We start from the raw sequence: 15,532 nt of genomic DNA on the forward strand, positions 1-15,532 counted from the left end.
CCAGGGTCAGAGGGGACACAGGGGACAGGTCATGGCGTGACACATGTCCCACAGGCTGGGGAGCGCTCTAGGCACCAGAGGTGCTCTCTCTCCCCTCTGCTGCTGTTGAGGACATGGTTCCTGGCTCCCTAACGTGAGTGACCCAGCAGAGGGGCACCGGAGCGAGGGTGCTGGGCCCTGATGGGTGCCATGGGGTCAGCACTGCCTGGGTGGTGTTTTGGAGAGCTCTGCCACCCTCTTGCCATGCCCAGCTTGGAGGGAGGCAGAAATAAAACAAACTGTCCGTTCCCTGGCCACCTCTGATTTAATGATCTCATGGAGGCCATGTATTTTTGGGCTGTCATCAACCATCAGTGTAAACGTGACAGTTCCCTCCAAAGCAGATGCCAAAAGAGAGGCTCCCCGCCACCCCCCACCCATTTCCAGCCTTGCACCACAAACCCGCAGCCCAAAATCTGCTGAAGTTCACTGGGGATCATGTCCCTTGCAGTCTCCATCCCACTGGGGAGCCCCCACATCCCCCCTCAGCTCAGCTCGTAGATGCTCTGCTCGTCCCTGGTGGTGACAAGAACATCCTGAAACTGGGAGACGATGCGTCCAAAATGGGACCCTTCCCAAAACACCTTCCCGCAGCGGGTGCAGCAGTAGAAGTCAGTAAGTTCGGCTTTGTCCAGCACCCCGGGGGGGATGGCGGTGACCTGCAGGACCGTGCCCCCTCCCAGCACCATGGATGCCCCACACTGCTCCAGCCCCTCCAGCCGCTTGTCGTGCGGGGTGTAGCCAGGTTGGGCGGCATCGCAGGCTGGCATGGCAGCATCACAGCTCTGGCTGGGCTTCTCCTCACACCTCACCAGGCAGCCTGCAGGGAGAGGAGGCAGCAGATAAACCATCAGCCACTGGTGTGATGAGTGGGGTCTGTGTTCAGCCACATGAACAACACTTGTGAGGGGCCTGTCATTCCTGCAGGGAGCCCAGGCTCTGCCCTGCATCCCAGGGAGGAGCATCCTGAGAATTTGGGAGAAAGTGGCCACCAGCATCCACTAACCGCCTGACCTAAGCATGGCACCCATGCAGCCTCCTGCTCCCCAGCAGCTGCCCAATACCTCCCGCTGCTCCTCTTCTGTGTGCCTGGGTGGCAGCAGGGCCTGCCATGGACTGGGAGCTATTCCAGTCTGGGTAACTGCATCAGTGCTGCTGCTGTACCGGGTGCAATGGTTTTGCCTCTGGGTCACAGGTCAGGCAAGGCCACTCTCCGAGATGGGCTGTGCCCCCAACCCGCACTGCATTACAGGGCGAGCAAACAGCAAGGGAACCCCTTACTGCTGTTTTAATTTTAAAAACCACCATTAATAGCTGTCTGCACTGCTCATGACAGCCACGGCTCTCCTGGCCTACCTGAGGACACTGGGCAGTGGGGTATGCATGACATCCACCCCCCATCACATAAAACCTGGGCAGGTCCTGCTTAACTAACCTGATCTCCTTCTGTGACAAGGTGACCTGCTTAGTAGGTGAGGGAAAGCCTGTAGAGTGTGTCTACCCAGATTTTAGTAAAGCCTTTGACACCATTTCCCACAGCATTCTCCTGGAAAAACTGGCTGCTATTGGCTTGGACTAGTGTACCCTTTGCTGGGTAAAAAACTGGATGGATGGCCGAGCCCAGAGAGTGGTGGTGAATGGAGTTAAATCCATTTGGTGGCCAGTCATGAGTGGTGTTCCCCAGGGCTCAGTGTTGGGGCCGGTCCTGTTTAATGTCCTTATCAGTGATCTGGACAAGGAGATCGAGTGCACCCTCTGTACGCTTGCAGATGACACCAAGCTGGGAAGGAGTGTCGATCTGCTCGAGGGCAGGAAGGCTCTGCAGAGGGACCTGCACAGGCTGGATCGATGGGCCAAGGCCAGTTGTGTGAGGTTTAACAAGGCCAGGTGCCGGGTCCTGCCCTTGGGTCACACCAACCCCAGGCAGCGCTCCAGGCCTGGGGCAGAGGGGCTGGGAAGTGCCCGGCGGAGAAGGCCCTGGGGGTGCTGGCTGACAGCCGGCTGGGCATGAGCCAGCAGTGCCCGGGTGGCCAAGGAGGCCACCAGCCCCCGGGCTTGTGTCAGCCCTGGGGTGGCCAGCAGGAGCCGGGCAGGGATGGGGCCCCTGTGCTCGGCACTGGGGAGGCCCCACCTCGAATGCTGGGCTCAGGTTTGGGCCCCTCGGGACAAGAAGGGCCTTGAGGGGCTGGAGCATGTCCAGAGAAGGGCAGCGGGGCTGGGGCAGGGTCTGGAGCACAAGTGTGCTGGGGGGCGGCTGAGGGAGCTGGGGGGGTTTAGCCTGGAGAAGGGGAGGCTGAGGGGAGCCCTTCTCGCTCTCTGCAGCTGCCTGAGAGGGGCTGGAGTGAGGGGGGGGCTGGTCTCTGCTCCCAAGTCACCAGTGACAGGACGAGAGGGAACGGCCTCAAGCTGCGTCAGGGGAGGTTTGGGTTGGAGATTAGGAAATGTTACTTCACTGAAAGGGTTGTCAGGCACTGGCACAGGCTGCCCAGGGAAGTGGTTGAGTCACCATCCCTGGAGGTGTTTAAAAGACGTTTGGATGCGGTGCTCAGGGACACGGTTTAGTGGTGAACTGGCAGCGTTAGGTTTACAGTTGGACTCAATGATCTTAAAGGTCTTTTCCAACCTATATGATTCTGTGATTCTGTGAAATGGTACAAAACCCACAGCATTTTTGGCAGCTCAGTGCAGGCTCTCACCACCTGTGGCCTGGGCACAGCAGGTCGCTGGATCCAGGCAGTGGAAGCCGAGGGCTGAGCTGCCTCCCATCCATCAGGGTGCCTGGCAGCCAGCGACGCCAGCTGCAGTCATTGCTGTCAGATGACTCATTTTTGGAAGGGGGGACTTGTCCTGCCCAGGCATCAATTCAGACAACAAAGACATCCTGCATCTCTCCAGCAGCACCTCTGGGGCATCCAGCCTGCCCCTTTGGAGGATCAGAGGGAGCCTGGTTGGGAGCCAGCTGTGATGGAGAGGGACACCATCATTCTCAGCTGACTCTTCCCTGCATCCCAACACTGTCAGGACCTGGGACACGCTGGTGATTATTCTGGGGGAAAGCACAGCTGAGGACAGCCCTGGAATGGCCACCCTATCCCAGCAGAGCCACCCCATGGCTGCCCAGCAAGGCTGGACTTGCCGCTGCATGAGCAGAAAGAGCCACAGCCTGGGAGAGGTGCAGAAGGCCCAGCTCACACCAGCATCTGGCTCAGGGGGGGTTCCACAAAGCCCCCCAAGACCTTTCACACCTCAGAGGAAATGACCAGCCCAAGCTAGTGGGGCACATTCATCCCCCATTCCCAGCAGACAAACAGCCACACTCAGGGTCAAGGCTATGACTGGAGATGTTCCCAGGGTGGTTTTGCAGACCAGCCCTGGACCACCACACAGCTCAGGAGCGGCACAGGTTTGGGGGCCACTGTCACAACATGAGGGGACGCAGCCCCAAGCCCAGTCCCAGACACGTGCTGAGAGCTGGGCTCACCATCACTGTGCCCCGGGAAAGCGCTCTGCAGCCCTGCTCGCAGATATCGGCTGCGTCTGCTTGGGACACAACATCCATTCTTGGAGAAAAAACAGTGACATCAATTTCCCATTTTCTCCAATTTTTGGCATGTGGTGAAGCACCAGGCTGCTCTCGGGAGATCCCTGAGCCGGCTGGTGCGGGGACATAGAGGAAGAGCCCCATTCCGGGTGTTTCTCTGGGACAGAGCCTGTCAGCAGGTGGCAGATCCCTGTGGCAGGAGGCAGGGGCTCTGCCCTCACCCCATCCCTGCCTCCCTCTGCCCTGTGCTACGTGATGGCACAGCGTGGCCTCAGCCTGGGCATGCAGGGACCAGCTCACTGAGGAGGCCAAGCCGCACCTCCAAGCACATGAACCATAGGCTCCTTCAAAACCCTGGGCCATCACTTGTTTTTCCTCAGTTTATAATACATGGACACAAATTTGCCTTTCTTACCCTTTTCTATTCATCATGCCTGCTCTCGAGCACCAGACCTTTTCATCTGCCTCCAGGACCCTGACAGGAGGGACACCTACCTTGGCTGGGACTTTTAGATCCAACTGTAATTGAATTGACACTGCAAGCAGCCAGAACTGATGGCCAACATCTTTCTCCACCATGAAGCCTAAAAAATTATCTGTCCTGACCTTGAAGCACCCCAGCCCTGCCAGTGCCAGGGCACAGACACTCAATGCTCCTGCAGCAGTCCTGGGAAGTTTGCTCTCCCTCATGATGCACTCCATTAGCTGCCATGCTGCTGGCGGGCAAAGCCAGCTGCAGACCTCCTCCTCTGCATGGGGGTGGTGGTGAAACCTCCAGCTCTCCCAAACACTCCAATCCCAACCCCTAGGCTCATGAGTAAAAGGCAGGCAGGGAGGAAAAGTTCATCCCTTAAAAGCCCAGGGAGAGAAAGGCCGTGATGGTCACCCAGTAGTTTTGCCTTTCGCTTGCACCAGCCCCCTCCTAATTGTGGCTCTTCAAAGGGTTGAAAATGCTACATCACTTCAAAGTGACCATTTTTGAATGGGAGCTTGTAAAACGCCTTCTCCCCCTCCCACCAAATTCTTTCCAGGGCTTTTGAAGATGCCTGTGCTCCCCTTGCTGCTGTGGTAGAAGGGCCACCGAGTGCCAGGCACAGGGTGCCAGGGAGGCACGCAAAGAAAACCCTGCTGGGAAAAGGTCCGATCCTCCAGAAAATAAGGGATTTCCAAGGGGAAAAGGGGGATTTTTTGAAGAAGGGGATTTTTTCTCCCCCTTGAGATGGGCAAAGTCCTCCCCAGCGGAGCCACTGCTCCCACGGGGCTGCAGCCTGGCTTGCTCGGGTGCTGCGTACTGTGGAGTTACACCAGAGATGGAGCAAAGAATATGTGTGGGGTGTGTGGGGCTGAGGGGAGCCGAGCATGTCCTTCCAACGTGCCAGGAGTTTTTCAGATCTACAGCTTCCAGAGCTCTGTGATGGTTCACACCAAAGGCTGAATTCCCACAGCATCTCTGCAGAGGAGAAATGAAAGCAATTCCTTACCAAATCAATTCGAAACACCTCTTGGGAACTAATAATCCCATTATAAAACATCTTGAAAATAAAAAGCCTTTTTGCCTCTCACTCACCTCTCCCCTTCTTGGCTGGGTCACCCTGGGGACGACAGAGCCTGACTGGGAGCTGTCTTGCAGCCCCCCCAGCACCCTGGCGTTGAGCACCCACATCTATTAATGCTACAAGCTCCACAGGCAGTAAGGATTGTCCCCATCTCCTGGTGCTGCCCCCAGCCCAGCAGCCCTGCTCAGCACAGGGTTATATCCTTCTGCCCTTGCATGTTCTGCCCACCCCTGCCTCACCATGGGAATTAATACCCTACAGGAACAGTGCAAACTGCTGCTGTTCCCACCCATGGACATGTCTCACCTCCCGGCAAGTGCTGCCATGCCCAGGGGAAAGGGGATGCTGCAGGACCCCAGTTCTGTTTATCTCTGCATCAGGTTTGTCCCTGGGCTGAGCAAAGCCACCCTCACTTGTGGGATCCCACCTCTGCAGCCCAGGAGATGTCCTTGTCACCCCCGCAGCAGCCCTGCTTTGTCCCCAAGCTGCTACCATGTGCTCCAAAGCTCGGCTGGCCCCATGCTCTCTGAGGTGGGGTGCAGCAGGAGCCCTGCCTGCCCAGGAGGTATCCCCTTCTTTCAGCCCCCAGCCACTGGCACTGAGACGGTGGGAAAGACCCACAGCAAAGCTACATCTCACACCCTGGGGCACTGCATGGTTCCTGGTGCTCGAAAACTAACAGTACCTTCACCCTGGGGGACACAGAGACAGCAGTGTGGGTCCCAAGAGCATGGCAACATCTGGGGACCCCGTGGCCACAGGTGATTGCTCAGGTCATAGTCCTGCATGAGCCCTGGATGGGAACTATTGCAACAAGGGGGCTCTGGTGGCCAAAATGACTTGTCCCAAAGACCCCAGGGAAGTCAGAGGCAGGGCAGGACCCGCAGCCCCGCATGCCCCACTGCGAGGTCCTGCTTGTGGATGAGGGTGCTGAACCCAGTGGGAGGGATGTGGGGGGCAACAGCACAGGCTGCACACAGGGGGCAGGGGGACATGTACCCTCCTCTGCCCACAAAGAGGCCCTTAGCAGTGTGGGCGTCATATTGAAGGCCACCATTACAGTGACACCAGAGACCTGTAGTTCGTACAGTGCATTCTGTTGGTTGCAATGCAGAAGCCCTGGGTCAGCCTTTACTGGGACCCCCCACTGCAGGATGGGGGGCACAGGAGGGTCTGGGAAGCTGGGACAGATCAGGATCAGGGCAATCCTCCTTTGAACCCGTGCCCATTCCCCTTTCCCAGACCACACAGCCCTGATTTGGCTGGAAACAACCTGTCCCTGCACGCAGGAGCCCTGGACACCTTTGGGGTTTCAGATTTGGGGCACTATCAGGTAACCTAAACTCCCTGGGGAGCTGGGTACTTCTGCAAAAATCCTGCCCCCAGGCCCCATTTCTAGCGCAGGGCCCTCTGTCACCCCAGCTAAGACCAAGGCCTTGGGGTGAGGAGCTGGGTGCTTGTCCCAGCTGGCCCAGACGGGGACCTGGCGCTTGCCCCATGGCTCCGCAGCAGGAACCGCAGCCTCCTGCCACCTCCCGAGAGGCGCTTGGGTCTGGCAGTGCTTGTGCAAGCCGAGAGCCCTTCTCCCAGCCCAGCAGCCGCACCCAGCTGTCATCGCAACCACACACACGGGAGACTCGTCTGTAATTAGGCAATTAAGTCTGAGGTGTTTTGGAGAAAGCGCACATCGTAAAGGCTTTGCACAAGGCTGAAAGCAGACCTGGGAGCATTCTTGGAGTACAAAGGTGCATGGGAAACCTTGCCGTGGTGAGAGATCGAACCTGATAAGAGGAGTTACGAGCCTGAGAAACGAACTCGATTGCAGGGCACTGAAGATGCCTGGTTATCTTTTCCTCCTCGATAAGGCAGATAAGCAAAGGACAAAGGACTGGGGATTGTGCAACCTGGGCTGCAGCAGCCTGGCCACAATCTTAAGATGTTCCCAGGGTGGAGGAGGGAGGGTGAGCTCAAGGCAAGAGGCACCTTTAGTTGCCATCATCTCCCAGTGCCACTGTGGGAGAAAACCCTGCTGCCTCCTGCGCCCAGCACCAGGCAGGAGCACCAAATGGTCCCTTGCTCCTTCCCAGGGAGCGTTCAGCACAACACCGCTGTCAGCGGGCTCACACAGAGATCTGCAAACCCACAGCCACGAAAATGTCACTGGCTTCCTAGCCTGGCAGTGATTTTTCATATGAGCATACTAAATTCTTCTGAAAAGGGGGAGCTGGGAGAGCATGACCCAGCTGAGGCCGGGGGGGTGTTTCTAGCCAGTCTCACCACTCCAGCGCCCTGGTCCCAGCCCTGTGCTGCAGCTCCTTGGTCCTCATCCCTGACCTGCAGCTCCTTGGTCCCCATCCCTGCCCTACTCGGGCACAGATGTGAGCATGCTCCTGTTACTCCACTGTGCTGCATGTTTCTGTTACTGAGAGAAGAGAGCCTAAATGCATAGGGTTGCCAGGTCTGAGGGTGAAGGGGGCTGGGGTCCTGGGTCCATGGGTGCAGCCCTTTGGGGTCCCATCCCCTTCCCTGCAGAAATGTGCAGAGCAGCCTGAGAAATCTGGGGTGCCTTGGCCTCTCCTGCACACCAGGCCCAGTGCCAAAGAGGTGGGGATGAATGGGCTACTCCATGGGTGTGAGAGCCCTCCTAGGACAGCACAGGGATCGCCCACCCTTCCCACGCGGCAGTAAGATGGGTGCAATGCTCACAGCGAAGCCAAACACTGCAGATCAGGGAAGTGTGGCAGGATAAAACTGCATCCAGCCTCAAGGCTTTGGACACACAGTGGCCTCTTTCCACTGTGCACTGGAGTCCTTGGCTAAGGGAAGTGGGTCCCACCAGCCCATGCCCTCAGCTGTCCAGTGTGGTGGCTGTGGAGGAGGGACCCGGCACTGTCCTGGTGTCACCCCAGCTCAGAGCTGCAGCAGAGCCTTCCCTGCACTGCGGTCTTGCAGCTCTTCCTCCTCCCTGCTTGCGCACTGCTTCCACCGCTTTCACTCAGGCTCCGCCAGAGAGCCAAGGGCCAGGAAGGGAAAGAAATCCCAAATCACCACTCAGGACGGTGGGGGCAAGGCAGGTGTCCCAGTGGGCTGCTTGGAGCCCCACCAGCCCCATGCTATCCTGCCACGCAGAGCGGGGACATCCTGGCTGCTCCTGCAGCTGCCCACGGGGCTGCCTGGGGCTTATCCTGCATCTGTGGGATGAGATGTTGGAGGAGAAGACGGGTTGTAGAGAATACAGATACCAGCTTTGGCTGGTCAGGGAGAATGCTCCCCAATGATCCCTGGCTGCTGCACCTGCTCCTCTACCTCTCTCCAGCACAGAGCGGAGGCTCCAGCATACCTGGTTAGCAGCACAGCCCAAAGGAAAGCAGGACCAGTTGTTTTCATGTTTTGCAAAGTGTTTCAGATGGCAAGGGGTGATTTTATGATTAAAACAGCCTTTTCTGTTTGGCGAATCCTAACCGGATCGAATGTGCTCCATCCTTGCCTTTCCCAGGGACCAGATTTCATCTGGCGGAGCATCCCCTGAGCACTGGGGCCCCGTGCCAGCTGGTTTTACCACACGGAGTAAGCAAGAAGCTTTCCCCGGCCAGCTGAGAGCCTGTGACACATCCCATCCCCCTGGGTCATCTGGGAGCCTGCAGGCTGCCAACAACCTCCAGTGAGATCATGTCTTGCCTGTGCCAGGTGGTGACCCACAGCGCTGCTGTCTCTCTCTGTCCCATCGCCTGCCAGCTCCAGGCACCCAAGCTGCTCAGAGCTTCCCACTGGGCATCATGCGGCAAAGCTGTCCAGGCTTGAAACTATTTCCAGAACTTCCATCAAAGCCCTCATGCAGTGCAAATGCGGCTGTGTCAGGGAAAATGTTCCCTAAAACCTGGGAAAGTCCTAGGTCCAAGTTGGAGTGAACTATTACAGGATGAATAATTCACCTTTCATCACCTGGAAGCCCTGCCATAAAAATCCAAGCGCCAAACAGCGCAGCACTGGCCCAACTGTTGCAGCCAAAACATGAGCAGCCCCAGGCTGTCTGCAGCCAGATCCCAGGACCTGGGAGCACCCAGGCAGCCGCAGGCTTATGTTGAAGGTTGGCCCTGCAGGATTTGTCCCCATCCACAGCTGATGGGTGCCCCAGCATCTGCTGCACCTGCCTGCTGCTCCCCAGAGAGGTGAGGCGGAGGAGGAGGCTCCTGCCTTGCTTGGGAAACTGGAGGGGAAAGGGTGTTTTCTTGTCAAGCAGCAGCATCTGGCCATGGTCCTGGGGGTTAGTCTATGTCCGGTAGCATGAATGAGATGACATGGCCTGGCCTGGAGTCACGGAGCGGGGGTTGGTCCTGGTGTGGGTGAGCAGCTAGGGGCTGTGGGGGCTGAGCTCCCCATGCTGTGCGCTGGACCACGGCTGAGGGCAGAACGGGTGCCCGCCATCAGCCCCCTCCAGAAGGAAAACGTGAAGGAAATCAGGGAATGACTAAGATTTTCTTTATGAACTCACTTCTCTGGCTTCCCAGCCTGTCCCACTGCCACTGCCGTCCCCACCAAGCAATGGCAGGACATTGTCATCACACCCTTCCCCTGTTCCTCTTCCACAAAACTTGACCCAAAGTGGGTCGTTCTGGGGACAACCTAGTTGAGCTCACGCTGGTGCACACAATTCCAGCAGCCCCTGGCAGAATCTAAATAGAATAGAACCCCAGGGTGGTTGGAGCCCTAGGGCAGAGGGGCCTCCCCGCAGCAAGTCCCCAGGGGTCTTCACTTTGTGTGCCACCTGCCCAGCTGTGTCCACCTGCCCATGAATCACAGCTTCTATTTTATGTCTCCATTGCAGAAAAACAACAACCTCCTGAGAATCTTGTGGCATCTTTTGTTCTTGACCACGCCACGTTGGAGGACGCTCCCCGACAAGGTCATGCCCAACATGACCAGTGCAGGGCTCCCACCTGGCCCAGCAGATGGGGGTCATTCCCCATGAGACCCCCCCAGGGACCCAGGGGACCCAGCTGCATGGCACGATGGGGACATGGGGTGTTGCAGACATGGTGTAAAGGATAGAGCGAGAGGGTCCTTGAAGAGCCTGTGTGGAGGAGCAATGGTGCCATGTGAGACCCCCCAGCTCCATCATCTCTGTCCCAAAGGGGGAAGGGGAAACCACTCACAAGGCTGAACGCAAACCACAGCATTTCTATTTCCCATACTCTAAAACTGGCTGAACAGGCCTGGCTGGTCGCTGGGTACACACACAGCAAGTGCCCTCACCAGAGGAACTGCTGGGGAGGATGCCCTGGCCTTTTGGGAAGCGCAACTCTCCCAGGTTGCCAACACCATGGGAAAAGCCGCTCCACCATGTACCTCATCCCCAGAGCCACATGTGCAATTCCCAGCAAAGCCACAGCCAGCCGGGAGTGCCTGGCAGCCACTGCTTCACACCGCTCTTCCCTGTCAAGCAGATGGGGAAACTGAGGCACGGCAAGTGGGGGCCCAGTGGCAGAGCCGAGGCTGGGTCAGAGCAGCGAGAGGGGCATGCTTCCATCCTGTTGTGCCTGCAGCGGGCATCACTCACCACCAAAACACAGCTCCTTGTGGGGAGGAGCGTGGGAGGTCAACACAGCTTGGGGCAGGGCATGGAGGAGCCTCTTCCTCCTCTGAGCCCGCCAGAGCCTTGCCGGGCAGGTGGCACTGACTCGTCCCGCAGCCTGATCTAGTTTAGGAGCCACTGTGCGGGTGAGAAAGGCACCATTAGCAGTGCCAGTTGGGAGGCATTTCACAGCCCAAGCTAAGTTTTCCAAATCAGGCGGCGATGACCTTAAGCTGTCACTTGAGCCACTGCTGGCACGTCACCAAACCACCCCGGGCTGGGCAGTCCCATGCAGTGCCTTGCAGGGCAGCAAGGGGCAGCCTGGGGAGAGGGCTGGGAGCTGTGCTCGGTGTGCACAAGCTCAACCCAGGCACAAAGCGGGTTTGGAAGAGCTCTGCAGGTCTGCACCCAGCAGCAGGTTGGTGGCAGGGGATCCCGTTCTCCCTCTGAGAGACCCCCAGCCTGAGCAGGATGGTCCTGCTCTGTCCAGGGCAGCGAGTCCCAGGCAGGAGTGCAGGGAGGGGGCTGGGGTCAGACCATCACTCCCAGCCTTCAGCACCCACCTGCTTCAGCTTACCTGTGCCACCATCCCCCGGCACCTGCCTGCTGCTCTCCACCAGCTGCCTCATCTTCTCCCTCGAGACCTTCAGATACTTGTCGCAGTTGCACACCTGGAAGAAGAGAGAGGAGGTTGGTGAGGTGGCACCACGCTCCCCAGGGACCTCCTGCCTGCCTGGGGCACGCAGCCCCGCACTGGGCACCCCCAGCTGAATGCATGGTAGCAGAGGGAAACTGAGGCAAGGCCTGGCCCACCAAGAGGCAGAATGTCAGCAGACACAAATTTTGGGGTTCACAAGCCACAAGAACCTCCTCTCCAGAGGTGCTCCATCTTTACGGTGCTTAGTCACATCTTCATGTCAGGCTGCCTTAAAACATCAAGCAGACACCCAAATTTGGGCTGTGGCTTCAAGATTTGTTCCCTCTTGTCTATTAAAGGATATGGACAATGGCCATAGACCCTGAGGTATGCTGAGGTCTTGGCCAGGCTCTGCTGCAGCACCACAAGCACCAAGTCACATCTTCTAACCCCACCTTTGGTTTGCCAAAGTGCACCAAGAGAGGTCTCCGAGTACCTACACACAACAGGTGCTGGCTCTTACGGAGCCAAACCCCTCAAGGAGCTCCCCAAACCCCACTGCTAAGGAGCACCCACAGCCGGGTGCCTCAGGCTGAGCCCAGGGTGCAGTCGGCAGCCAAATGCCCTCACACAAAAGCGATCAGCACTAGATCACCCCGGAGCATTGCAGCTGGCTCCCCGTCACCTTCGCTCTCCTCTCCCTCTCCCTGCTTGGACGGTAGCTGGGTGCTGGGCTGTGCTACAACACCTTTTGTCAGCTATTTGTTTTTAGGTGCTGTTTTCTGCTTGTGGAGCATTCCAAGCATGTTGCACCCAAGGCAAGCAGGGAGAGAGGTGCATAACTTCACCGACCAGAACGAGTTCCCTGCCTGGGGCTTTGCTCCAAAGCCTGTTGAAACCAGAAGGGTTTTTCCACTGCCTGACTGGGCGCCGGTGCAGCAGCTCTGCTGGTTTGCAGCATGCTAGCTGGAACAGTGCTGGGGTCACAGCAAGGAGCAATGATGCCCCTTCTTCCCACAGAGCTGACTGAAGGAGGATGGGGGAGGATGATTTGTTTGAAAATGATTTTGCTACCATGTCGCAGCTCTGCCCTGCAGCAGGAGAAGGTTATTTCCACTGGCAGCCTCCACAAAACCAGCACACACTCCCTAGCCCAGGCATGATTTGGCCATAAAAGGATGCCCGGGCTCCAGTCCCTGAAGCCTTGCTGCTCCAGCCCCGTGGAGCAGCAGCACAGACAGACAGAGGTGGACAAGGTGCAATCTTGAAAGCACCCAAATGACATGGAAGCCGCTGCATCGTTTTTAAAAAGGAATTTTGCAGCCATCCCCTGATTTGCGCACCAAATGTCAGACAACCCTTACTCATGCAAACATGGGTCAGACCCCCGCACGCTGCTCCAGCTCACCAGCCCATGTCCTTCTCACTCACACTGGGGGCAAGCCGCAAGCGCTGATGCTGCGGGGGGCTGAGCATGCCCTCCCTGCCCTGAGCAGGGCAAAGCACCCTCCTCACGCACGTTCAAACCCAGGTACCTGGGGAAACGACACTGGGTGAAACCCCAGGGAAGCAGAAAGATGATCTTTTTTGAATGAACCTGAATTTCTGCAGAGCCAAATCAGCCACTGGAGTTATCTGCTCAGAAAGGAGATGCCACTTAGGAGTTCACTGCCTGCCTCATGCCAGGGAGGGTTACACTGCAACCTGTGGAGGCCACCCAATACTATCAGATCTGATCTCCTTCAGCTGTCTGGACTAACAAGAACTGGAGCTCGCTGGCTGCTTTTCACACCTTCCCCTCCCCCTCCCTCAGCTCTGCCACCGGTTCAGCAGTGCCTGAAACAGCAGCTCATCATCAGCTGGGCCAGATCTATCCTGAAAAATGGCTGAGAAAAAGGGAAGAGGAGTACAGACAGATCCAGGGATCAGCAGGGAAGGAGACAGACAGATTCCTTCTTTTAGGGTGGATGTCACCTGCAGCCATGGGACAAATGCTGTTGCCCAGTGGAACTGTGCTCTGGTCCCTGCCAGCTCTGATGGTGGAGGCAGTGCTGATGCTGTGGGACAGGATGGTCCCTTTGAGGCTCGAGGATGTCCCAGCCTGCACAGGCTGGACCTCAAACCACGGGTGTCACCACCCCGGCAACCACCCAAAGCCCTCATGTGGCTCACAGGGTGCCTGATGGGATCGGTGGGATGGCAACAGGCCGGCAGAGGTGATGGGCAGCTCCCAGACCCGTGTGCCAAGATCTGCTCCAGCTGGTCCTGCTCCCCTGTGACAGTGACAACGGGGGAAGGGGCTGCACGCATTGAGCCTCGTAGTGGGAGAGGTGTGGGATGGCACCTCTTGGTCATGGTGGCAGAACTGGCTGCACTGGGGTGTCAGAGGCTCACAGAGGTCCCAAACCACCCAGCCATTGAGCTGCCACCCAGGATGGGTGCAGCAGGGACCCAAGGGGCAAATAGCACCCTCCTTCCCAGCCCTCCCTTCCAGGCACAGACATGCATCCTGTGTGGGCATGGGCTCATGTCCTTTCCGTCACGAACGCCAAATCCTCCTTAACGCCCAGCACTGGCGGTTTGGAGCAAGCTACATTGCTTGGGCAGCAATGCCAGCGTGCCAGGCATGGGCGCCTGGCTCTCGCTTGGGCGCATGGAACAACCTTGGGCGTATTTCTTCTGGGCCAGGTATGCCCCAGCAGCCCAGGGGTAGCCTGGCATTTTCCACTTGCCCAGGGCTGCCAGACGCTTGCCATGAGTCTCCATGCCCCACACCATCTCTCCAGCCTCCGGGCCTTCCCCACCCTCAGCTTCCCCAAAACATGGGGCAGGCTCAGGAGCCAGATAAGCCACTTAGCAGCAGTGCCAATTAGCTGTAATAAAAAATTGCAATTAATTTTTTTAATGCCTTGCCAAAATGAGCCAGAAGAGATGAAGTGAGTGGGGCAGCCTGCCACCTCAATAAGGCCAGGCTGAGTAGCTGCTGTGCAGGGGCTGGTGGTGGCCTTGGGCTCGATGCTTGGCTCCTGCCTGGGGACATGGCTGCCCACAGCCTTCTGTGTCTCAGCATCACTGCCTGGGGGTGTGGACCAGTTTTTTGTGTGGATCTTGCTTTTGTTTTAAGGGTAGGGAAGTGCAGAGCCTCACTGCTGGGGAAGGGATGGGTTTTTCCTCCTTGGGAAGGTTTGGTTTCCCCAGATCCATTGCAGCAGGATTAGTCATAGCCACCATGAAGTGGGGCACATGCAAAGGCAAAAATCTTCTCTGTGGTGAGACAGCAGGAGATGGTGGCATGCTGGGATGCTGCCTGGGGGTGCAGCTGCTGCAAGCAGGGTCTATGGTCCAACAGTGAAGGGTTCAGCTTCTCCCCTGCAAAATTTCAGGGTTCCTCCCTATCCCCAGCTCGGGGTAGGGCAGCAGCTTCTGCCCAACACTACAGCCCTGCCCTGGCGACAGTGTGCTGAGTGTGCAAGGTCTCTGCTCATGCCACCCTGCCCATCCATGTGGCCAGCATAACCACAGCGCAACCACGGAGCTGGGCCATAGGAGAGAAAAGGGGTGTTTAGCTTGGGAGGAGGGGGCAGGGTGGCTGCAGCCCCCCCACACCCCATAGCACTGCCTGGTCTGCTGACAGCCGTGCTCCTGTTGCATGGTGAGGTGCCCTGTTGCCCCTGAGGGCTGCGGGTCGCAGGGCGGCAGCAGGCACACCTCAGAGGAGGAGCAGTGCTGCCTTTCTCACGCTAGGGCAGCCCTTGCCAGCACACGCTTAGTCACTGGTAAATCCCAGCCTAGATCTGCTCTGCCCTCTGTGAAATGGATCTTGGCTGCACCCCCGCTGAAGCAATCCCGGTGCTCGGGAGCCATGGCGGGCGCGCTTTCCCACGGCAGCCTGGCTTCCAGTGCCCTGTGTGAATCAGCCCCTTCCCGGGCAGGTGCTGGGTGCCCCCGCAAGGCACACGTGCAGGCGGCCAGGCAAAGCTAGGCGAGCACATCCCCACTCTGATCCCCCCGTTGTGCCGGCTGCCCGCTCGGCGGGAGGGCTGGCAAGGACAGTACCAAATTTAGGCTCTCCGGGCAGGGTGGGATGGCTGTGACATCTCCCCCTGCCTCCCTGGCCTCTGCTCACCGTGTACGTCAAGGATGAGGAGCAGGTGTGATCCATCTCAGATGAAACTGTGGTCCCCACT

At 57.9% G+C, this 15,532-nt stretch overlaps 1 protein-coding gene across 18 annotated transcripts in view; it reads right to left on the minus strand.

The window, feature by feature from the left end:
- Positions 1-287: 287 nt before the first annotated feature.
- Positions 288-15,532, minus strand: part of EXD3 (exonuclease 3'-5' domain containing 3) — a 301,170-nt gene continuing 285,925 nt past the window's right edge. For 15 of the 18 annotated variants that reach the window (XM_075112158.1, XM_075112171.1, XM_075112166.1 and 12 more), the window contains 2 exons: positions 11,286-11,379; positions 4,402-5,030 (listed from right to left, as the gene is read on the minus strand). In XM_075112158.1, coding sequence (XP_074968259.1) covers positions 4,534-5,030; positions 11,286-11,379 — 591 coding nt within the window. In that variant the 3' untranslated portion in view covers positions 4,402-4,533. Of the gene's footprint in view, positions 860-4,401; positions 5,031-11,271; positions 11,380-15,532 lie in introns of those variants that run through there. The other 3 variants (XM_075112170.1, XM_075112169.1, XM_075112177.1) reach the window with 2 other exon arrangements.

Source organism: Phalacrocorax aristotelis, chromosome 17 (assembly GCF_949628215.1).
Source record: "Phalacrocorax aristotelis chromosome 17, bGulAri2.1, whole genome shotgun sequence".
Lineage (NCBI taxonomy): Eukaryota > Metazoa > Chordata > Aves > Suliformes > Phalacrocoracidae > Phalacrocorax > Phalacrocorax aristotelis.